The sequence below is a fragment of the Hippichthys cyanospilos genome, chromosome 9 (assembly GCF_059441005.1).
Source record: "Hippichthys cyanospilos isolate Australia breed blue-spotted pipefish chromosome 9, RoL_Hcya_1.0, whole genome shotgun sequence".
NCBI lineage: Eukaryota > Metazoa > Chordata > Actinopteri > Syngnathiformes > Syngnathidae > Hippichthys > Hippichthys cyanospilos.
This window is the reverse complement of record NC_142377.1, coordinates 22,771,909-22,795,066: the sequence shown is the minus strand read 5'-3', so window position 1 is coordinate 22,795,066 and position 23,158 is coordinate 22,771,909. Positions and strand designations below refer to the sequence as shown.

Below are 23,158 nucleotides of genomic sequence, written 5' to 3'. Positions count from 1 at the left end.
GAGACTTCGATTCTTTGTTAAAACGAAGCAACAAATTACAAGCAATATTCATCTTTATCACTAATTCAATGAACGCGTTGATAATGATCTATTTAAGAAGAGTTAACTTGAAATAGAAAACAAAATAAATGATTGAATTTCTTTTTTTGTGAAAATATTTTAACTAGTGCTACGTACAAAATATTCATGTTTTTCATAAACTCAATCTTTTATTTAAGTTGTTAATTCCTTTTTGTTTTCTATTCAATGTTAACTCGGACAAGCGGCGCTGCGTTCACTGACGACAGGAATTGATGAAAACACCACTGACACTGTCACTAGTGGTGACAGTGAAGGGGCCGTGTTACATTCGACAGCTTCCGGAAAACGAAATGTTTCACCGGTCTGATCCTGCTGCGTGAGTGGTAATGTTTACACATTGAAAATGTTTGGTTTTCATAAACTCAATGTTTTATTTACTTGATTTATTTTTTGTCTTCTATTCAATGCTAACTCATCAATTGAATACTAAGGGACGCATTTAATTAACAATTTAATACATAAAATCACTTATAATCTCTTGATTGATTTTATTTGCGTAAAAGAGGTTTTGTAACAGCGGAACCAAAATGATTGCATTTCACTGAAAAAATCAACACACTTGCGGAAGAATAAAACGTGCTGCGTTTAGTGACTAAATTAAAAAAAAGAAAGAAAGAAAGAAAGAAAGAAAGAAAGAAAGAAAGAAAGAAAGAAAGAAAGAAAGAAAGAAAGAAAGAAAGAAAGAAAGAAAGAAAGAAAGAAAAAGAGGTTGTAACACAGTGTTTGTCCACTCGGAAGCGCTGCCTCCTCAAAATCAGTGTCAAATTGACGACTGAATGATTCACGCAAACGCATCAGTGCGCATTCCCGTGTCCCGGTGCGTGAACAAGCAAGTAAACTCTCATTTAGGTGCTAAAAATATCCGTAAATAGTGCTTTCTTTGGCCGGTGACGTAACCGTACAGGAAGGCCATGAAAAGCGGACATTCCTGCCGAGAGTACGTCATCTTGACACACCTTTTTTTTTTTTTTTTAATGATCTTAAACACATGATGGAGTTCCTCGCCTCCTTAAAAAGACATTCTTTAAGACTATTGGATAACATTTGGATTCAATTATGAGTACAACAAACATTTCAAGCCTTTTTATTGTCACGACAACTGAGAAACTGGAAGCAAGCAGTTTTTAGGAAATGGAATTTGTGTGTTTGCCCATGCAAATGCACAACAACCAGGCAAAACCTTCATATGTATTTTTTTACCACAATAGACTTTCCATTTTAATCTACAGTATTTTTATTGCATGATTTAATATATATATATATATATATATATATATATATATATATATATATATATATATATATATATATTAGAATTCCAATCAAGAATAATGGTGAGAGAGCGAGAGTGCGGTTTTCTGGCAAGCTTGAATGTCAAAAATGAGCTCATTTGAACATTGTGTGCGCTCACATCTGGATCACGTCACGCAGCCGGCAATTTACGAGCCAATAAATCAGGCCGCGGCGTCCGTTCCGCACTAAAAGTCCCGTTAAGCGCCGCAGTTAACGACGCCGCGAGACGCACGAAAGACTCGGCTCGCGCTAAGCGACATGCTGGAAGTGCGTCGGCGGCAAAGCCACTTTCCCCATTGAAATGAATGGAGGTGCCGTGAATCCGTTCCGGCTCGCTCGACGAAAACGGCACCGTCGAGTCGGAAAAGATCACAGGTCAGAGAAAGCCGAGAAAGAAACTTCCTACAGCGTGTGTGTGTGTGTGTGTGTGTGTGTGTGTGTGTGTGTGTGTGTGTGTGCGCGCATCAGTGGTGGCAGGGCGTATCCAGGCTTTGCCCGCACTTCCAGCAGCAGTAATGAAGATGATGCCAAGTGCGTCCATCTTGTGCCGTGTGGAAAGACTCGCTGAAGATCAGCTGAGGAGATCGCAAGAATATCCAAAATGCATTTATATTATACCTAAATTAGTATAATATATCTCATATGTAATATGAATTTCATGAATAAAATACAATATAAAAAACGTACATCTATACGCAAACATTATACATTTGGTACATTTGGTTTGGTACCTCGTCGCAGCCGGAACAGCGCGGCCGGACGCTCTGGCAGTAATGTCGCCCGCACAGCAGCCTCCCCCCGGACCAAAAGTAGACCAGATCCACCAAACCCTGCCCGCATTCGGCGCAGGCGAAACAGCCGGGGTGCCACAAGGCGGCGCCGTACCCGGCGCGCTGGGCAAACACCGCCGGGCTGTCCGCCGCCGCGTCGCCGCCGCACCCGCGGCAACGCTGAAAATCAAAAGAGGTTTTTTTCCACGCCATTGTCGTGAGCAGAAAAAAAGATGGCGGAGGGGACACCTTACATATTGCGTGTTTTTCCCCACGCCATTGGCGGGCTCCCGATCCCGGCGGCGGTCGGCGGCTTCCTTGTCGGCGCCGTTTCGCTCCTTGGCTTCCCTTTGATCGGCCGCCTCCCTCAGGGCGTGGCCGTCAGCGGGCAGCGCCACCTCGCCCACGCCCAGCGCCTCCGTCTTGTAGCGTTTCACGAAAAGCAGCATGGCCGAAACCTGCGGCGGGAAAGCCCGGGATCGCTGTTTGCCTGCGGCATTCGATCAACTTTGATTCATATTCCAGTTGATTTGCTCTCGAATTGAAACGAAAACACAACTATGCACTTAGTGCGGCTCCATCTAGTGGACGCATAACGCGACTAGCTTCTATTCTATGCGCCTTATGCACTGTGCCTAATATATGGAAACCAATTTTAAAATAGGCTATTCGTTATATGATAGTGCAGAAAAAAACAACTGCTGTGCCAACCGTGTCTATGAAACCGGAGCCACATTAGTAGTTGTTTCTGGACCTGTATTTTACTAAGCACTTAAAAAAAAAAAAAAGAAACCCAGCGGTTAGAAAAACGGGTATCAGCAGGAAGGACGGCTGACCTGGTCATCGCCGGCCAGGCTCTGACACGTCATGGGGTCTTGGTCGTAGGCCGGGAGCTGGCCCAGGAGATGCTTGCGACGCAGCAGCGCCCCCCCGGTCCCGGAGACTGGACGCCGGCTCTCCGGGATCAGCTCCATGTACTGCTTGGCCTGTCAGTAGCGGAACTAACATCACCGTCGCAAAATTCTGCTCAATCGAGAAAATTGCAAGCGCGTGACCGGTCGGCTCGCCGACGAACTCGTTCGATGCCAAAGACGTATTTATCCGTCTTTACGTTCCAGACATTCAGTCCCAGGTACTGATTTCTTGTGACGGGGTCAAAATGGGTCTCAAAATCATTTTCTGAATAAATAAAATGAATCAACTACTTGAAGCACTTATTACCTGCAGTCAATTATCAATTATTGCAGTCAATCAATTATTTCAGTAATAATCTCCTAAAGTAATCGAATAAAAACGTACGCGAATGCCTGCAGTAAGCAATTACTTCAGTATTTTTAGGACATCGGATGATCGATCGCTTTTGCTCTCATCGCCTAAAGTAATTGATTACTTTAGTCATAATCACCAAAAGTAATCAATCACTTTAGCATTTATTACCTAACGTAATCGTTTATTTTAGCTTTAGTACTTTAATACCTAAAGTAGTCAATTCAGTATTTTTAGTACCAACAGCAATCAATTACTATAGTGATTAATTCATTATTTCTTAATTTACCAGCCATGTTTAGACCCTTCTTTAGACTCTGTTAATAACAATCATTATTATTATCATTATTATGATTATTATCCACAGTCTGGATGTACTATGGCACAGTACTGCCTCTTGCAGGTCAGTCTTGGTACTACAACAGATTTAAGATTTTTGAAATGATATCTTTATTCTAGTATATGATACAATTATTGTATCCTTTCACGTTTATGCATTTTTTTTTTAATTTGACCTTGCCTGATGAATCCATTAGCGTCAAATAGGATTCTTTGTCCATTGGTAGCGACAACTTGGCGCTCCACAGGGATCTGTTGTCGGTCCAGTGTTATTTACTTTATATCTTCTTACAAAATGTTCTGTAGGGCCCCAAAACTCCGTGCGGATTCTAGTTGTTCTAAGCAGCAGTGTTGACATGTAGCTCTCATTTTCAGTCTGGATCCGTTTGCGGCCGGATGAGGTTATCAGATGACTCGTGACTAAACGTCTAAAGTTGCACTTGGAATGCTTTTTCCTTTTTCAATGAATAACATGTTACGCTGCTGGCGACCAAGCCGGACCCCCACCGCCTCAAAAACCCACCCCACGAGACCCCAAGCAGACTTGGGCTTTTTAATGGAAAGCACACGCTCCGACGAGAGCTGCTAAAATCAGGATTGGCTTTTGCCACCTTCCCGCATCACGCTTACGTTGCTACCTTCGATTTTTTCAATTGACGTTCCTTGAAAACGGTCCCCTTTGATGTTAAATGTGAAATTTTCTTGCAAGGCTGCAAACTGTCTTCAGTTTACAAAAAAAACACATTGAAAATCCCAAATTTGAACTAACTTATTCGATACAAATAGGCTTTGATGTTTACAAAAACACATCCAAAATAAGTGGTCTTTGAGGGGTCTTGAAAAATGAGTGGATTTGTGTCATTGCATCAAAACATCTTTGATTTTTATGAAAACAAGTACATTATGGACATTTTTGGTCTCAAAAAGTTGTCTTTGATGTCTGCGAAAAAAGGTATGTCTTTGATGTTTCCAAAAACCAGTTTGTTCGGGCCATTTTTAGTTTCAAAGTTTACTACGGGCCATTTGTAGGCTCAAAGTCGCCTTTGACGTTTGAGTAAACGGACACCCGAGGACATGAGACGTCCTACCGAGAGAAAAAGAGCCAATGTCCTCACCAGTTTCTGGTTGAGCCCGGCGGGGGCCCAGTCGTAGGTGGTGGTGCTGAAGGTGGGGTCCTTGCGCGACACCACCGGATTGGTCACGATCATGCGGTTCCTCTTGTACAGGCGAAGGCCGCCGCCCCCTTTCACCCTGGCCGTCAGGTGGGCGCAGGGCGAGTCGGCCAGCAGGCGGCCCATTCGCCGGTCGTCGTCGGCGTGGTTGCCGGGGGCGTGGTCCGACGCGCTGCAGCCGCAGGCCGCGCACGCTTTCCTGAAAGGCGCGGCAAAGTCCCCGCGGGGCACAAAGACAAATTTTCGTCTTGTTTTAAGAATGAATTCACCACAGCGAGAGAGAAATGTTTTCATATTTGCATATTTAGAAAATGCCATTTTCAGTAAACGGCCGCTGAAAATTGGACAGCGGGCCATGTATGGCCCCCTGGCCATAGTTTGGACACCGTTTGTTTCGCGGTATGCTAGCATTAAGCTAGCCAACTTTAGCTAGATGAGACAATAACTATGCTAAGGTTGTTCAACAAATAAAGTTAAAGTAATTCCCTCATGTTCTTCCTGTTTTTGTACTTGTTTTGTTTTGAAGTCGCAGTTTGAAGGTTTGTAATCAATGTAGCATGTTTTTCGGTCTGTTAGCTTTTTCGAGACAAAATGGTTGAACAGTCGAGTGTTTGCCTTTTGTTTTATGTGCAGGTTACGCAGCGAATTTGAAAGTAACAAAGAAAGCAAAGTGATGATGATTGTCTCCCATTTCCTGACAACACAAGAACAGGCACATTTGATTATCTAAAAAAAACGTGTTTTTTTGTTTTGTTGTTTTTTAAATGTAGCTATGCAATTTATGGTTTTCTTCTATTTTATGCTCCATTTGGATGTGTTGTTGCTTTGTTTAAGAATTAAGTACTGCAGCTCATTTCTATAAACTCGCGTTTCACTGGGTATGCTAGCATTAAGCTAGCCAACTTTAGTTAGCTGAGACAACATCTACGGTAAGGTTGGACATTTGGGTAATCAAATAAGTAAAGTTAAAGTAATTCTCTTGTGTTCTTAGCTGTGTTTTTACTTGTATTAAAGACACAGTTTGATTATTTATAATGTTTATAATGATCCGTGTGGTGCATTTCCCATTGTATGTTAGCTTTAAGCTAGCAAAGTTTCTCCAGACAAAATGGTTGAACGGTTTGGTGTTTGTCTTGTTTTCTGTGCTGGTTGTGCAGTAAACTTTGAAAAGATGTGTTTGAAGGCGTGCGCGTTTGTTGTATTTTCACCGTTTGCGCTATAAAACGCGACAAACGGGAGTTGACGCTCTGGGCGAAAGGTGACGTCACCTCCAAGAATGCGGCTGCAAACCGGGGCAGGCGTCCTTACAGACGAGACACACAGCTGGATTTGATGCGCTGGCCTCCACTGACATCTGAACGGAGAAGAAAAGAGCCATCAATCATTTGTGCCGCTCATTTCTCAGAGTTACCAACCGGCACATTAGCAACGCAACAATAGCTGGAATTGCTGGGCCAGGGTGATGTCACCTGTTGCTAGGCAGGTTCCGTTGAAGACTTGGAATAGCGTCATCTTCTTAATTGTTTTTGATGTTTGCTTTACATCAAGCAAATAGTCTTTGATGATTACGGGAATTCATTGACGCCTCAAAATTGTCGATAGAAAGCTTTTTTGAAGACTGTGTCTTTGATGCTCACAAAAACATGTTTGGCTGTTTTGTTTATGGCCTTGAAGTGTCTTTTTGTGATCATTTGGATTTGAATCCATGAAGGACAAATAATTTCTTGGAGGTCAGGGAAAATTGGTACTTTAGGTATGTTCTGGACTCTAAACTGTCTTTGATGTTTATGTATAAGTGAGGTTCTTTCGGGACGTAGTCTTTGAAATCTGTGAGTTTTTCAAAGGATAAGTTTGCTCTTTTTTACTGACGTAATGGTCTTTGATATTAATAGACACAAGATTTGATGTTTTTCAAATCTTAAAGCTGTGTCTTAGATGTTCCCAAAACGTTTGTGTGTGTCTTTTATGTTTATGCAAAGTGGAACGTTTGGATTGTCTTTGATGTTAGTGAAAAAAATGTGTTCAGGTTTGTTATGGACTCTCAACTGTCTTTGACGTTTGTGAAAACGGTTCTTTCAGGGCTGCAGTCTTTGGTGATGTTTAGTTTTTCAAATCTTCAAAATGCGGCTGATGTTCACTGAAATGTATGTCGTAAAAAAGTATGTTTTGTTTATGACCTTTGTGTTGAAGTAAAGGACTTGATTTTTGTGATAAAAATGCTTGGAAGGGTTAAGACTACACCAGCGGTGTCAAACATACGGGCCGTGGGCCGCTTCCGGCCCGCAAACGTATTCAATCCGGTCCGCGAGTTAAAAATGAGCTGAATTATTTTCAATATATGAAAAATTTGATATTTTTTTTGATTAATTGTAATGTGGACGTTTCATGATTGGGTTTCATTTCACTTTTAGAATATGTTGAAGGCAAACAAACAAAAGTGTCGGGCGGCCATGCCAGATTTTGCTGGATTGAAATCTTCTGGCTAAAGGCGTGACATCGGACGGCCTCCTGCGGCGCCATCTGGTATTAGTCAGTAGACTGGCACTCGGGTTCATCCCGGGGGATCCTGGCGGGCTTTGGCTCAGGTCTCGGGGCCGCAGTGTCACCTTGCCTCGGAACGCTCCAAAAGCTTTTAATGCAATGTAACATTTGAAGAATGTTTTATTTCAAGTTCTGTCACCAAGACCCCTTATCTAAACAGTCCTTTAATATAACCAGGAGGTATTTTTCCCCTTAAATCTCTTTGATTATTTCGAAATAAAATAAGGTCTCGATAGTTTAGCGACAGCGTGCTTGGTATATGAGCTCAGTGGGAGATTCTGTTTGGGTCTTTGATGATCTCAAATTGCCTTTGATGTCTGTTCATTTGAAGTGGTCTGGTGTCTATGAGCCAAGTATGTTTGGGTCAATGATGATTCTAAGATGATGCTGATGTCTGGCGCGGTGACTAGCGTGTCTTTGATGCGTGTGTCTTTGAAGACTGGAAATTGTCTCTTATTTGTGAAAAGTGGAATTTTCAGTCTGGTAACATCCTCCCTTAAATAGTTTTTTTTCCAAAGCGCTGAGAACGATGAGGATTTGTCGCCAATTGGCGGCGAGGGGACGGCGTCTATATTTAGAAAGCGCGATAAGCAGCGTTTGTTTTGGCCGAGTCGCTGCAAACATGCAAAGTATGCGACGGAAAAGAGCAGGAAATGCTAATGAGATAAGGAGCTCAAGGTCAACGGGTCGCATGCCGACTTGCGACCGGTCCACAGCAGTGATGCGTTGAAAAAAAAAAAGTTTTTCCCTCACAATCGTTTTCAATGTTTGTTTGTTTTTTTCCTCAGCAGCGGCAACGGCAGAAAATAGATCGTGTTAGTATCATCTGTTTTGCGTTGTTAATGACAATAAACGTCCGTATAAAACTTTACAGGGTAAAGGCATGCAACATTTGGAAAGAAGTCACAGGCAATTGTGCAATCAGTTATGTCATGATCCAATTCTTTTGCTCTTAATTTGAAAAGAATCATGTAGTGGTCTATTTCATATCATATCATACCTATTCCTAGTTCAATTTCATTAATATACAAATATACAGTGAAGTTACTTTTGCAATTATCGCATTTTTACACTTTTTGTACATAAAGGGCAGGGGCATAGGTTCCAAAAAATCCCTGGACATGCAGGGTTTAAATCGATTAAAATCATCATCACAAGTGATATAAAACAAATAAATAAATTAATAATAAGATCTGATTTTGGGAGCATATTGCTCAGCCCTCCCTCCAACAACACGTTTTTTCTCTGGTAAAACGACGGCGTTACGCCACAAGAGTTTCTTGGACCTTCTTCTGGGGCCACTTATTTGGCACGGATCTTTGAATCTTTCGATTCAAAGACCGGTTTCATATTTGTGGGCCTATAAAAATAGCAGGCCGTATGAAAAGCACATCTGGCTCAGTGGAGGCTAAATTTGTTATTGTTACGTATCCAGCACCACACAATAAACCTCAGCGTGTGTGTGTGTGTGTGTGTGTGTTGTAGGTCTCATGGATACAAGGGGGTGTTGGTGTTGGGGGACGCTTGAGCTCCTGACAGGTGATACTAATCCATCAGGTGATTAGGGATGAATGTCACCATTGGTGTGTGCAGGGAGCCCTTTTAGAAAGCACCTTTTCCAAGCGGGCGCCCCGATTGCGGAAACAAAGCATCATTTAAGCCACACCTTTTATTCACCAACACATTCAATTTGACAGCAATTAGATATCGCCATAGTGAAGTTTACAAAATAAAAATTGCAACCTGGGTCAATTTCCCTCCAAAATATACATAGTGGGAAAAATTATGCCGCTTTAGCTTTGCTGGCTAGCAAGCATTTGTAGACACACAAAATGCATTTGGACAAATTTCAAAATTACGACATTGAAAAAATATATATTAAACTGCTAAAAATTGATTGCTTTATTGAAGCGTCATGAATACTTTCACAATTTAATAAAAATTAAATGAAATTAGCGCATAGAATTTTTTCATGAACTCATTCAATGCCAAGGACGTATTTTTACGTTGTTTTTTTTTTTTAAAGAGTTCAGACATTCAATCCCAGATTTTTAACTCTTTCTATTCCAGGGACTTGCTGTATTTTTACACTTTTTGTGAGTCTAGAATTCAATCCCACATACTTAACTCATTTAACGCCAGGGACGTATTTTCACATGTGAAGAGTCCGGTGTTCAATCCCAGATACTTACTCATCAAACATTTTAAGATTTTCATTGAGTGAAAACATTCAGCTCATTTTTACATTTATATTACAAAATCATCTGACGGGCCGCATTAAACCTGTTTGCAGGCCAGAGTCAGCCCGCGGGCCATATGTTTGACACCGCCACTTTATTATTTGTTTTTTTTAATTCCTTTACTGCCTCTTTTGCATGCACGTGTTTTTGTGTGTGTGTGATGTATTATTCGTGGTTTCCCCTTACTGCCCTCATTGTTCCATTTTGTTGTCACTTGTAGTGTTAAAATTGTTTTTATTTTTTGGTCCTACCTTGGCCGCGGCAGCATCCATGCTGGCGTCCGTCTGGTCTGCTCTCCCGAGCCGCACTGAGACTTGAAATTCCTGGCTTGTCGGGCCCGCTTCCTGTCCACCCCCCTCCAAAAAAAAAAAAACAGGAGTGGGCAGGTCTCCTCACCTCCCGACTGGGTTCCAGGCGGCCCGGTGCTGCAGGAATGCGTTTCCCGGCAAGCCGCAACGCACGCCGGCCTCCTCGCAGGAAGGCGGACGGCGCTCGGCCGGCCGGCCAATGAGAGCAAACCTGGGTGTGGGGAATCGCGGCGGTTGACCAATGAAAATACTGGCAAGTTCTCCTCCTCCTTGGTGGAGGTAACAGCAAGGAAATGTGTCCGCTCACCTTCTCCTCACTTGCCCGACGGGGTCACCATAAAAGGTCAGCAAGCACCTGCACTCGAAAAAGACTCGGACGCATTGCTGCAAAACATTCGTTTGCAAATAAATGCTGAAATAAAGCAGTAAACGTAAAAAAAAAGAAAAAAAGAAACTCTGGGATTGAATGGAATGGCTTGCTCAGCACAAACAAGCCTGACCAAATAAAATGATGTTCTGCCATGTACTGCGGTTCACCACACGCACTCTGGCAAAACTGCGCGCACACAGTCGTGTACCGCTATCGCGGTTGGAAAAAAAGGCATTTCCTAGCCCCTAACCCTAACCTCAAACAAAAAACAATTCCAAGATAGACTCAAAAACAGGGCCGTGTTTAAACACAGTGAAAATAGCAATAAAGCAAGTACCGTATTTTCCACACTATAAGGCGCACCCAATTATAAGTTGCACCGTCTAGTAGTTTTTAGTACCTAAAACAAGTTATTATTACGATACTTTAGTAATCAATTACTTTAGTAATTAATTAAGTCAAGCAAATGTGAGAGAGTAGCCCAGAATTTGGTCCCCACTATGGAGCTAAAACCAAAGGCATGCACGCACGCACGCACGCAATGTCAAACATACTTGAACGCACACAGAAAAAGAGCAAACCAAATTATTTTTACAAATAATTTACGAGATGAGAGATTCTTAAACGCAAGATTTGAACAAGGTTTCTGCAGGTATCAGAAAGTCTAATTTAATGTTGTGACAAAAACAGTACAATTCTCTTTTAAAATAAAGAAAAAATGAATTTCAGTAATTGCATTTTTATTCATTTAATAATTTAATGGTGCACGGACGGCTTCTTGCCCAATACATTTTTTTAATGCAGTAAAAGCTGGCGAAATGATCTCACAAATCAAATCGACTGTTAAACCTCCTTCAGAAACGTCAAGAAACTTCCCCACATTTCCCCAAATGCTTCCACATTTCTTCAACTCCAGCACCATCTTCTGGTCACACTTAAAACAACTTCATTTTGCTTTTACGTTTCTTGAACTCGAGCACCATCTTCAGGTCACATTTAAAACAACTTCAGTTTTTCCTGTTTTTTAGGAACTGCACTCGATCATTTTAGTGTTGAAAATGATTCATGCTTCCTCGTACTGTTTTTTTTTTCTTAAAAAAATGCAAACAATAAGTCTGCTGAAGGTAGTTTAACTTGCGACGATGTCATTCAATCCAACGTGTCAAATAGTAAAGTTGCGCCTTTTTCAGTAATTAAAATTTGACAAGACACAAAAGACGCAAAGGCAAAAGAAAACAAAACACACAGGAAGTTACGTAAGCAAACTGAAGCAGCACAGGAAACGTGGTCTCCAATGACACGCGAGACGTCACGTGACCGACGTACGTCCACGAATCAGGCTAAAAACAAGCAAGCAAGCAATTCCATGTATATTATTTTATTTCTATACTTTAAGGATTCTTCAATGTTTTGGGCACAGTAAAAAAAAAAAAATCTAACTAGAATCAAAAGAGCTTAATGTTGAAGGTTATAAGGTAGTTATTGAAGGATTTCACACTGTTTTGGGCAAAGTAAAAACGAGACCACCCTAGAAAAACTTTAAAATAAAAAAAACTCAAACCTGATCCAACCAGTGCTTTTTTGTACATTTCTGAGTATTTTTTATTTATTTTTTGGCCATCACAAATGCCATATTTACTACGTCACGGGCCATTAAAATATGCGTGCCGGGCCACAAATGGCCCCCGTGCCACAGATTTGACACACCCAATAAAGACCAACATGGTATTTTTAGTTTACAATATGTATTATTTATATTACAACGTATATTATTTTCTAGTTAATTTGATAAAATGCAACATAACAGTTTAATGAAGGTTTATAGGGTAATTATGGAAGGCTTTTTCAATGTTTTGGGCACAGTAAAAACTAGACCAAACAAAAAAACAAAACAAAAAATACAATAAAACCGCAACTAAATTCAAATCAGATCCATCCAGTGCTTGGAAGCTAAATTGTTGCTTTTATTTTATTCCTAAATGATTGCACGTTATCTTTGTATTACCGGTAATTAACCAATTTGTGAGATTTTTTTGTTGTTGTCACAAATGCCATTCTTCGGCCACCACAATATGAATGTTGGCCCACAAATTGCCCCCGGGCCACAGTTTGGACATAGAGCCATGGTATTTTTCAAGGTCCTGCGAGCTCCATCACATGATACGGGCCTCGGCCAATCAGTGAAGGTGCACTTAAGCGGAGCTGAAGTCATGATGAAAATGAAAAAAAAAATGTTTGCGCGGTTGCTGCGCCACAGTACCGCCGACTTCGGACTCCGTGGTGCAGCTCGGCTGGTGAGCGGAGTTCCGTAAAAGAAGTCAATGTGTGTTTCGGGGGCTACATGATGATGCGCGGTTCCGGGACCGACTCGCTGATGGACTTGTGCGGCAGAACGTTGGCGCCGTTGAGGTAGAGCTCGTCGTTGACGAGCACGTCCTCGCCCAGAACCGTCACGTTCTCCATGCGGACCTGCCGGTTTGGTACAAAAGACGCATTTCTTCAAGCAAGTAAAAAGATAAAAACGGAATACAATAATATGCAGCCTCACTTGTCCAAACGCAGTATTTTGGATGAATATTGTGGCGGACATTTTGTCAATCGGCGTCCGCCGAAAATGACGTCACAGTTGCAGACGGAACAACAAACTACGCGCGCGTGCCCGCAGTCGCTACGGCAACACGCCTCGGAGAGACCGCGCCTGATAAAAAAAAAAAAAAGTCTGCTCTTTACCCATTGTCCCACCGACGAGCTCCAGCCCACGATGCAGCTCTCCAGCCACGAGTGGGAGCGGACCCGGGCCCCCTTGAGAACCGTGCAGCGCTTGACCCGCACGCCGTCCTCCACCACCACTCCGGCGCCGATGGTCACGTTGGGCCCGATGGTGCAGTTGTGGCCGATCTGGGCCGTGGGGTCCTGGGAGCGTCCGGGGAGGGACCCGCGTCAGTACCGCGCGCCGGTCCGTCCGGGACCAAGGCGGACCGGAGTCTCACCACCAGAACGTTGCCGAGGAAACCGGGCCCGGTGCGCAGTCTCTCCGGGGCGTGTTGCCGTAGCGACTGCAGGTACATGCACATTCCCGTCAGGAAGTCTTTGGGCTGGCCGATGTCCATCCAGAAACCTGCGCGCCAAACGTTTGTTTTGTCAACCTGGCGTGAGCATGGGAGAGTCCTGGCCCGGCTCGCCGCTCCGTCGCTGATTCGACGCGTATCCGACCTTTGGACTCAAGTCAGAGACTTAGCCGTACTCTGCTCAAAGTTTATCAAGTTTAGGTCTTGAGCGTCCTCCTCATAGGTCCCGGTTCAGAAACCAGGTCCACGATTTTGACTCCAATCAAAGTACGTGGTCTAGTTGGGTTTTGTTTTTGTTTTTTTTCATTTCAGGACATGAGTTTTGGACTTAGGTCCGGACGTTTACATGTGACCGGGATCTTTGCCTGGAGTATAGGTCTTTAAGTCTCCGACTCTCGAACCTGCTCTGGAGCTTTTACTCCAAGGAAATGAGTGACTCTGTAGGCCTTGGACAAAAGCTGTAAAACACAAGCCAAGCTTTTCATTCAATGCCAGGGACGGATTTTCCCTTTTTTTTTTTCATGCATTCAATCTGGGATTCAATCTGGTAAAATGTGAAAATCCGTCCATGGCACTGAATAAATTCCTAACTATGCCTGTTTGTGATCTAGTGCAGACTTGTGGTTCCTTCTTTTGGAACCAGCGCGTGGCATATGAGAATATTCTGTCCCAGCATCAAATTAGATTCGCCGATGACTACCGAAAAAGGGTTGAAAACTCTCAAAGGCCAATTTGGGAACCGCTACAGGACTCTCCGGTTGATAACTATGGCTGCTTCTGACCTAGTGCAATTTTCTTTACTTGGTGTCGAGGGCTTTGGGCGAAATAAAATCCAAACTTACGTTTGGTGGCGCTGCGAGCTGAAGAGGCCGGAGAGACCACGAATACAAGGGAAGAGCACACAAAAGGTTTGGGCCTTGAACTTAACGGGACCTTCGCTAAACGTGACAATGCGCGTGTTTTTTTTTTTTTACGTTTTCAACGGGGGACGGCTCAGTCAAGCGGGCAAGACGGGTTACCTTGCAGCTCCGTGGCATACAGCTGTCCCTCTTCGGCCATGACGGGGAAAATCTCTTTCTCGATGGACGTGGGTCGCAACTGCACACGGGAGGTCGGACTTTGCGCTTTAGGGAGGCCAAAACCCACACGGGCGTGGGCGCGCGCTTTCCCCCACCTGGATCCGGCCCAGCACGCCGGAATTAAAGACGTACATGCCGGCGTTGATCTTGTTGGACACGAAGACCTGCGGCTTCTCCACGAAGCGCTGGATCCTGCCGCTCTCCGCCTCAAACACCACCACGCCGTACTTGGACGGCTCCTCCACGCGGGTCACCTTCGCGCGGGGGAAAACGTCAAGAAAAAACGCAACCCTCAAAATCGTCCTTAAAATAATAGTAAACAACATTAACATGATATATATATTTATGTTATTGGGTCACGCTCATAAGGAAACTTTTCACCCACAGAATAATGTTTGTAAAACGGCTCTCACCACGATGGTGCCTTCCTTGCCGTGGTCCAGGTGGAACTTGAGCATATCTTGGAAGGGGAAGTCGCAGATGACGTCCGAGTTGAGGACGAAGAAAGGCTCGTTGTCGACGTCCAGAAGCTTGCGGGCCAGCGCCAGAGGACCCGCTGAGGGCCCGGAGTGAAGATGCTTGTTAAATGGGATTTTCATCCAAAAACAATCACAGGCTGTATTGACACATTCGGACGCATTATCATTGGATGTCCAAATACTTAATACTGGAGTTCCTCAAGACTCAATTCCGTGCCCCTTTGTAAATGAAATGCACTACGACGATTTCATTATAAATGCTATAGAAAAATAGACAGATTAAAAAAAAAAAATCCCGATTACACACACACACTCGTGAACACGAACCTGTTCCGAGAGGCTCCTTCTCGTGTGAGAGCGAGATCCGAATTCCAAGCTGAAGAACAAAGAATTGTCCAGGATCAGAAAATGATTCATTAATGGACTCCAGTACCATGATGTTATTGGTCTGGCCCACTTGGGAATAGATTTTCCTCCATGTGGTCCACGAGCTAAAAATGAGTTTGACATCCCTGTACTAGACAAGCTAGACACGCTAAGCAGGAAGTTGAATCCAAAACTGATTTGGCATTTCAGAATAAAAGCCATTTTAAAGGTGTATGCAACCTCTGGTAACTTTCAAATTAAAATGAGTTCAAACTCAAGCATATACAAGACTATCCCAGAATGCAAAAATGTGTTTGTTGAAATGTTTTATGATTAATAGTGATACTATTTTGAATAGTAGTAGAGTCTTGGACCTACTCTCTGCTCCTGGACCCTCATTTCTCGCTCCAGCAGCTCCGACATGTAGCTCACCGCCAGGACCACGTGCTTCACCCCGGCCTGGACCCACGCGCAAACACACACACACACACACACACAAAAGCACACGTGTGAAATGGACAAGCTATCCAATTTTGAATGGCAGTAAATGAGCCGGAAATGGGCTAAATTCTGACATCTGCAGGGTGCCTCCTCGTGCTTTTTTGTATGCTTTTCCTTTGCTATCACGCAAAACATCTAAAAGGCCGAGACGGGTCAAAAATTTCCCCCAGGGGTTGATGCCAACTTTTGTTAAAACAATGCAGCTGTTCAGGTTCCATCCTACCTTGACTAAGGCCTCCACCTGGTGTAGCAGGATGGGCTTGTTGCAGAACTCCACCAGCGGCTTGGGGACGCTCAAAGTGAGCGGCCGCAGGCGGGTGCCGTAGCCGCCCACCAGAATCAAAGCCTTCATGCTGGCCGGAGTCTTCAACGACCGTTACCGTGGCAACCCAGGTTCATCAATGACCTGCCTTTCTCTCCGTCTGTCACAGAAAAAGGCCTATAAACATTAATAACCAACCGTGGCATGCTGATTCATCAGCACTTCTTTTTAGTCTAAATAAGGGTAGTCAACCTAAAAGTTTTTTTTTTTTTTTTTAATAAATATGTTCTATGTGCCATAATTCCGATGTTGTTGATCTAGTGTGAAATTGCAATTAAGTTAATATTTAAGTGAAGTTATGAAGTTAATTGTTAGTTTGGTCATCTGACAATCGCACGCTAAATCGTGATTGCTTGTTACCTGAACTCTGAGAAACTGTGATGTCATATTCAGGCGACAGCAAGTGACAATGTGACTGCCCCCTGAGATGCATGATTATCCGAAAGAAAAAAAATTGGGTGTTGACTTTCCCTTTAATGAGACGAACGCGTGACTTGGGACCCTCGTCAATTTCATTCACTGCCATTGCCACTGGAGTGAACGCTTTTAAATCACGGCAACATGAGCAGTTTTACATGTTCATTTTCTAAACCCTTATGCGGTATTTTGATCGACCCGTCGATCTTTTTGCATCGAAGGCAATTTACGTCAAAGTGTCAAAAGAAGACACCAGGCAGCTGATATTTCACACAGATGGTAGCTACGTGCAACATGGCTAAAATGCAACTAGAACTTTGTGGAAGAAAATAACGCAAAATGTCATTTATTTTTACACTGTTTATTATAGGAATACAAAAGATGCTTGTGCCTCTTATGAGAATAAAATGACAACAGTTTGACTAACAAGCATCTCTTCTATTATAAGCAGCTAGAAATAAAGCAGAAGATGAACGTAGCCAGGCTGATATGATGTATACCGCCTGTTTCCCTAAGATACCTATAAATAAGTACGTTTAAATGCGGACTCCAGTTGTTCATACAGCCCATTTAAAGAAGCCGCAGTGATTGAGGGGCTCTCGTGTTAGCTGCGGTGGCTAACTAACGCTCTTCTCGAGTTTTTTACTTCGATCTTCACGCTGCTATAGTTCGTGTCGTGAAGTATGAAAAGAAATAAAAACTCACTCTGACCTACCCACGGCTCTTTTAGGGAGGCATCCACACAGTCATTTGAACTCCAGAATGACACGTAGAGCATTCAAAATCCCAACCAGTTGTTTGCCTTCCGGATTGCCCAATCCACTTCAAAAGCCGATAAGATCACAACTGGTTTGTCCTGTTTTGCACTTCAAACTAAAAGTTAGTCGTTGCGCAAATTGGACAAGTCACTCAATTTTACGAACAAAGAGTGAAAATTATGATAAAATAAAAGTATTACAAGAGAAAACGATAAAACATAATCTTTTAATGATTTATCATTTAGTGTTTTTACGTTTTTTTAATTATGTTATCGTTCAGTTTCCGGTAAACTCGGCTAAATATATTTTGTTTAACAACGGGTTGAACGTCTATAGTCACTGTTTGAGGGGTGTCAGCATAGTCGCCAAGAATAATCATTTTCCTCTCCTTGTACATACAATTAAGATTGGGCAGTACTATACATTTTGATGGGCTAAAACAAAATTTAAGAGTCAAAATTACGATTGAGAGAGCAGTGAATTAAAATTTTGACATTTTCACCCCTCCCCGTTAACGACCCAATGGTGCGCTCTGATACGCCTCTCGAACAATTTCTACCAATGGGAACAAAACAGCGTGGCGACTAGAGGCCGGTCGTAATCACGTGATTTACTATCACTTCGGGACTTCCGTCAAACGAAAAAGCATTACAATTGTTCAAATATCTTGAGTTTTGCGGTTGATTTATGGTTGTAGTTAAAGTTATTGTTTTCTTTGTTTGTTTTTTTAGAAAATTAGTTGCATGTGCATTTTAATTTTGTTTTAACCTGCGCGTATTGTCTATTGAAACCAAAGCTATTGTGGTCCACTATATTCCTTTTTAGAAATCCCAAAACCACCCTGAAGTTAAAAAAAAAAAAAAAACCTCTGGGCAGTTGATATCATCCCTCCCCCAACGAAAAAAAAAAAGACGACAAATTGGTAAATCCACAGGCTTCAATCTGCAAGGATGGGAGGGTGCACACACATAGTAATACAATACACAATATCAACTAGTATGCGATAACGTTTATATTTAAAAAAGAAAAAAGGAGCAAGACATTTTGATTCATTTGTTGAGGATTATAATCTTTAGTCAAACAAGAACTCCGTAACCAAAGCGAGCCAAGACTGACACTGAATATCAGCGATTAAAAGGACTTGAAATAAAAGCTCTCGCTGTAGTCCAAATGTGTCTCGTCTTCAGGGGTCCCAGCGCAGGTCGCAGACCAGGGCGATGTGGTCCGACGGGTGGGCCACGCTGGGCAGCGCCGTGTAGGTGGTGACCAGGTGGTGGGCCGGCATGGGGATGACCTGCTCCACCCGCATGCTCTGCGGCTGGATGAAGATGTAGTCCAGGCAGCCGTGGAAGCCGCCCACGTAGTTGGTGTAGGCCAGCGGCCCGCAGGCGCTCAGCAGGGGCGGGAACGGCGACGCCAAGTCCGTGGCCAACGGCGAATCCTCCTCCCGGGCGCCCGGGCCGCTCCGGTCGGCGTGCTGGCGGGACAGCGCGGCCTCGGTCACCAACTGGAGGACGCCTGCGACGGGACATGGAGAACCGCTAGGGCTCACTACATTCTGACACGCGCTGGAAATGTAGGCTCGACAGATTTAAAAAAAAAAAAAAAAAAAAAAGTTCATTTCGTAGTCCCTTTCACACTAACGAACTGCTGGAGTATACTAGAAAAAGATGCGGCGTGATTAACAGTACAAAAGTCAGAGAAGGTCACCAACTAAGCTCCGCTAATAGTAAGCTTTGTTGTATGCAAATTGAACCCGGCGGTGTCAAACATACGGCCCGCGGGCCGGTCCGGACCGGCAAACTGGTTTAATTCCGGCCCGCGAGAGGATTTTGTAAAGTATAAATATGAGCAGAATTATTTTCAATAAAGGAAAACCTTGAAATGTTTTATGATAAGGAGTAACGGTAATGTTTTCTGATTAATGGTGATGTTGTACTATTTTGACAAGCCAAGCCAAGTTGGAGATCTCCATTTTCATGGCCCCTGGACAAACCGGACATACTTCGGCGGTTCTACGACAATGCCTTGACCCAGAATGGATGTCAAAACGGCCATTTTGACCACTTCCATTAAAGAGTACAGTTGGCTCCGCCCACAGCGACGGAGGCTTGAGTTGCAGCAGCTGGTGCATCAATAAGCGTGACATCATGAGCCAAAGTAGCATTAAAGCCATCTGTCAATAGTTTAACACAAAAAAGAAAACTAGAATGGGTTTAGACTGGAAGTGGGCGGAGTCAAATCTTTAGCTCCCCTCACCGTAGCCAGTGCTACTCACTGCTACTGGTTGGTTACCTGAGCTGGGCGAGGAGTTGAAATCGCCGCACAAGATCAACGGCGCTCCGGGGGCCGCCGTGCCGATCACGTGACTCAGGTGCTTCAAAGCCACGCCCATCTGGATCAAGCGGACATTCCCGCCTTCAAAAAACAAAACAAGTTAGTCGCTACATGTTTTTTTTTTGCCCTAATTCCCCTTGTGAAATACTTGAAACAAACTTCCGTTCCATCTGTGTCTAATTTATTGAACTTTGGGACTACATTTGTGCATATTACATTCAGCAACTCCAGAAGACAGATTGTAAGAATGAATCGTTTTATTTCTGGCTTACTGCATCACGAATGACCATGCGCATCCGTATAACGCGTAGCAGAATAAAGCCATGCGATGTCTTGCAAAAAAACTCACAAGAACAATTTTGTAATACATTGCTTTCCGTTCCAATTAACCACTGGGGGAGTTTTTGACCCAAGTCCGGCTTTTAGATGTTTTTGATGTGTGATATCAAATGAAAAGCATCCCAAAATAAATGACTTCATTGGGTGGCTTAGCCTGACTTCCGTAACGCAAAGTTCTTGCTATGTATTGTAGGACTTCAAGTTGACAAAAAACTTTGATCCAAGACCTAAGTGTTGCAGCGAAGCCTTCATTTTGCTGCCTGAAAGTTTTCGATAATATATCATTATATCTGCATATTTCCGTCTGCAAAATCTGCAGCATTGAATAGCATCGAATGCTGTTTTGGTCAGCAAATGTACCTTGAGGGTGCCAGTACAAGTGCGTGTTGGCCACGCACACCTTGCGGCCCGCTTGGCGGAGGTCCTCCAGCACGCTGACCTGCGGAAACGAGACGGCGTCAAAGAGGGAGCGGGCCGAGCTCATCGGCGAGACGCGGGTTCGATACCTGCAAGGCGGTGGAGCGCTTGACCATCTTGTCTTTCAGGGCTCCGTCGGCCGAGATCTTCTCCAGCAGCTCGGCGTGGAGCGGGTCCGACGTCAGCGCTTCGCTCAGTGTGATGTCATGGCAACTCAGCAGCTTGAATCTTGTCCTACGCGAGAAGAAACCGAGCAAGACCGCAAGCGTTGTCCACTTATTTGTCTTTATGGACAATTTGGAACCTTCAATGATGAAGGACCAGGCAAACTTTTGCAACTTTTTTTTTTTTTTAACGTCTAGTCTGCTAGAACAAACCTCCGGTAGAAGGTGGCCAATCCTTCGTGTTGTTTTTCTTTAAGCTTAAAAACGCCGTTCAGACCAAAAGCGTCCAGAGCTGGAGTCAGGCTGTCCAAAAACACCCCTGAAAAGGTCAATAAATAAGTCATAAAATAATAAGTACTATAAAAATCGGCCTCAACTGGTCTTAAAAACATGCAAATCTTAACAGATGTTCAACAAACATGCTTCAAATATTTCAACAGCATTATGAGTTTTTTTGTTATGCATTTTGAGGCATATATTTTCTCTTTAAGTGAAAATGTATGCGGGCTCCAAATATGGGTTATCAGCCTCAACTACTAAAAATTGGTCCTAGAATAATCACCCGAATCTTAAAAGATGCTCAAAAAAACGCAAACATTTCAATCGCACCGATAGTTGGATTTTTCTGCAATGGAGGAGGCCTGCAATTTCAAAGTCAGGTCGCCGACCTTTGTCCACCTCCTGCAGACAGACGATATCGGCGCGGTAGCCCGCCAGCTCCTTCTTGATCAGGTTCTGCCTGTAGTCCAGCTGCAGCGCGTAGGGGGCGCAGTAGGGGTACAGCACCGTCTTGGACAGCTCCGTCTGCGCGTAGATGTCGGCCAGGATGTTGTAGGACACCAGCCGCAGCGCCGGCCACGCCGCCTCCTTGGCCGTGTAGGCGTGGCGCTCGTCGAAGGTGCACGCGCCCGGCCCGGCCTCCACGGCGCCGGCCGAGAGGAGCTCCCGGGCTGGGCCTCGCCGCCCCTCGCCGTCCCCGGCCGCGCAGCGCAGTTTGAGCCGGCGGCCGATGTCCCCGTTGGACGGGACGTAGACCCGGGCCCGGCCCGCTTCGGTCCAGGCGTCTTCCTGGGCGCTTCCTTCTCCGACGGCTTGGGCGCTGCAATGGCAACAAGGCTTGGAGGAACGGAGACGGCGCGAGTCGCCTTTCAACTGGCCCAATTGAAAAACAATTTGGAGCACCGTCGGAGCTCTGAACGAAGCTCGCGGTAAACATTTGGTTGGAATAAGCCACCCCAAAAGAATATTTTATTTACCTTTATTTAATTGGAAAGGTTTTGAGGAACACCACCAGTGGAAATGTTTCAAATTTGAAACTCTGTAGCCCATATTGCCAACATAACAGCTTTCCAATCAAAGTTTGATGAACCGCAATGTTCGTCGACATCGGGCGGGGGGGGGGGGGGGGGGGGGGGGGGCATGCTCCACTAGTAAACGCAATCAGGCATGTTACTGTTGGTGCAGTATTTTAACATGCGTGTCAGTGACACGTAAATATTTTGACGCTGCTCTTTCTAACGACGCAGGCATGTTCAGTCTATGTTGAAGCGGTGATGTGATTGTAACCAGGCGGTTCGGATTTTTTTTTTTTTTTAAATAAAAACAAATATTTAGAAATGTAACTAGGTACAAGCAGTCCATTTACCTGGAGTCCGGGCTCTTCTCCTTGTACCAGGCGAAGTGGCAGTGGTCCAGCTCGCCGAACTCCACCTCCAGCTTGGGGCACACCGGGAAGCCGGCCAGCAGCGAGGCCGGCAGCTCGGCGGCGGTGAAGGTGGGCTCGTTCCGGCGGACCGAGTAGCGGACGTCGCCCAGCTGCAGCACGGCCCCGTCCCGCCACGCCTCCGCGTTGGCCACCGTCTCCGGCACCTCGCCGCCGTCCACGAAGAGCTTGACCACCACGGCGGCCCGCTCCTCCGCCGCTTCCTCCCCCGGGTTCCTCTTGGCCTTCTTGGCCTTGTTCTTGCCCTTGGCCAGGGTGCAGGCGATGCGGGCCAGGAGCTTCCCCAGCGGCTCGTCCTGCTCTCGCTGCATGTGCTTTTGGCTGCCGTCCACGCAGAACGAGATGGTCATCTTGGGCTCGCCGGCGACGCACCTCACCGCGGCCGGCTCCATGCTGCCCAAGAGGCGGCGAAGCCGGGTCAAAGCCGCCGGCGACGAGGCGCGGAGGAGGAGACGGCGAAATGGAAGCAGGGCAGCGGCGAGCTTGCTCGACATCAAGCCCGACGCGGACCTTCCGAAAGCCGGGCTGAAGCCGAACGCGACTCCGGAAGTAGACGATCACTTACATCCGGGGCATCGGATTATCGTAATCCAAATTTTCGCTAGGTTTTTTTTTTTTTTTTGGAATACTGAAACAATATAATGAAATCCTTAAAAATATAGCATAATTCCGAGGGGACATATGCAGTCAAAATCAGTGCAACAAAATTTTAAACGCTTGGTGACACCGGAAGTAGACAGCTAGCGAAAGTGCGGATTTCGATTTCACACAAAACTCGATATGATACGAACACTGTCAAAACATTTTG

General features: G+C 44.5%; 3 protein-coding genes across 4 annotated transcripts; all 3 read right to left on the bottom strand.

The window, feature by feature from the left end:
- Positions 1 to 1,149: 1,149 nt before the first annotated feature.
- On the bottom strand, positions 1,150 to 10,192 carry lmcd1 (LIM and cysteine-rich domains 1). The gene is made up of 7 exons (XM_088424096.1): positions 9,954 to 10,192; positions 6,190 to 6,275; positions 4,865 to 5,120; positions 2,981 to 3,130; positions 2,399 to 2,602; positions 2,106 to 2,324; positions 1,150 to 1,949 (listed from the first exon to the last, which is right to left on the bottom strand). Exons 1-7 carry the CDS (start codon positions 9,972 to 9,974, stop codon positions 1,839 to 1,841), a joined length of 1,047 nt encoding a protein of 348 aa, XP_088280222.1. The 5' UTR covers positions 9,975 to 10,192; the 3' UTR covers positions 1,150 to 1,838.
- Positions 10,193 to 11,742: 1,550 nt separating this feature from the next.
- gmppb (GDP-mannose pyrophosphorylase B) lies at positions 11,743 to 17,428 on the bottom strand. Of its 2 annotated transcripts, none has more exons than XM_088424094.1 (10): positions 17,328 to 17,428; positions 16,097 to 16,295; positions 15,751 to 15,831; positions 15,334 to 15,382; positions 14,941 to 15,083; positions 14,623 to 14,781; positions 14,468 to 14,546; positions 13,371 to 13,498; positions 13,111 to 13,293; positions 11,743 to 12,849 (listed from the first exon to the last, which is right to left on the bottom strand). In XM_088424094.1, exons 2-10 carry the CDS (start codon positions 16,223 to 16,225, stop codon positions 12,718 to 12,720), a joined length of 1,083 nt encoding a protein of 360 aa, XP_088280220.1. In that variant the 5' UTR covers positions 16,226 to 16,295; positions 17,328 to 17,428; the 3' UTR covers positions 11,743 to 12,717. The 2 variants fall into 2 exon arrangements, with proteins under 2 accessions (XP_088280220.1, XP_088280221.1); XM_088424095.1 differs by having other exon boundaries at positions 17,318 to 17,421.
- An 894-nt stretch (positions 17,429 to 18,322) lies between these two features.
- pde12 (phosphodiesterase 12) lies at positions 18,323 to 22,886 on the bottom strand. Its single transcript, XM_088424077.1, has 7 exons — positions 22,273 to 22,886; positions 21,296 to 21,726; positions 20,841 to 20,946; positions 20,553 to 20,697; positions 20,407 to 20,485; positions 19,666 to 19,788; positions 18,323 to 18,888 (listed from the first exon to the last, which is right to left on the bottom strand). Exons 1-7 carry the CDS (start codon positions 22,842 to 22,844, stop codon positions 18,554 to 18,556), a joined length of 1,791 nt encoding a protein of 596 aa, XP_088280203.1. The 5' UTR covers positions 22,845 to 22,886; the 3' UTR covers positions 18,323 to 18,553.
- Positions 22,887 to 23,158: the final 272 nt, after the last annotated feature.

Bases quoted from the DNA above. Each gene is read 5' to 3' on its own strand.
- lmcd1 (XM_088424096.1), bottom strand. From the start codon at position 9,974: ATGGATGCTGCCGCGGCCAAG. The intron at 6,276-9,953 runs GTAGGACCAAAA...TTCTCCGTTCAG, and splicing joins TGGATGCTGCCGCGGCCAAG to ATGTCAGTGGAGGCCAGCGC. The intron at 3,131-4,864 runs GTGAGGACATTG...CGCTACTGACAG, and splicing joins CCGGGCTCAACCAGAAACTG to GCCAAGCAGTACATGGAGCT.
- gmppb (XM_088424094.1), bottom strand. From the start codon at position 16,225: ATGAAGGCTTTGATTCTGGTGGGCGGCTACGGCACCCGCCTGCGGCCG. The intron at 15,832-16,096 runs GTAGGATGGAAC...GCGTGGGTCCAG, and splicing joins AGGTGGAGGCCTTAGTCAAG to GCCGGGGTGAAGCACGTGGT. The intron at 12,850-13,110 runs GTAAAGAGCAGA...CCAAACCGGCAG, and splicing joins GCTCGTCGGTGGGACAATGG to GTCCGCATGGAGAACGTGAC.
- pde12 (XM_088424077.1), bottom strand. From the start codon at position 22,844: ATGTCGAGCAAGCTCGCCGCTGCCCTGCTTCCATTTCGCCGTCTCCTC. The intron at 20,698-20,840 runs GTTTGTTCTAGC...CTTCTCGCGTAG, and splicing joins TTGGCCACCTTCTACCGGAG to GACAAGATTCAAGCTGCTGA. The intron at 18,889-19,665 runs GTAACCAACCAG...GTCCCGTCGCAG, and splicing joins CAACTCCTCGCCCAGCTCAG to GCGTCCTCCAGTTGGTGACC.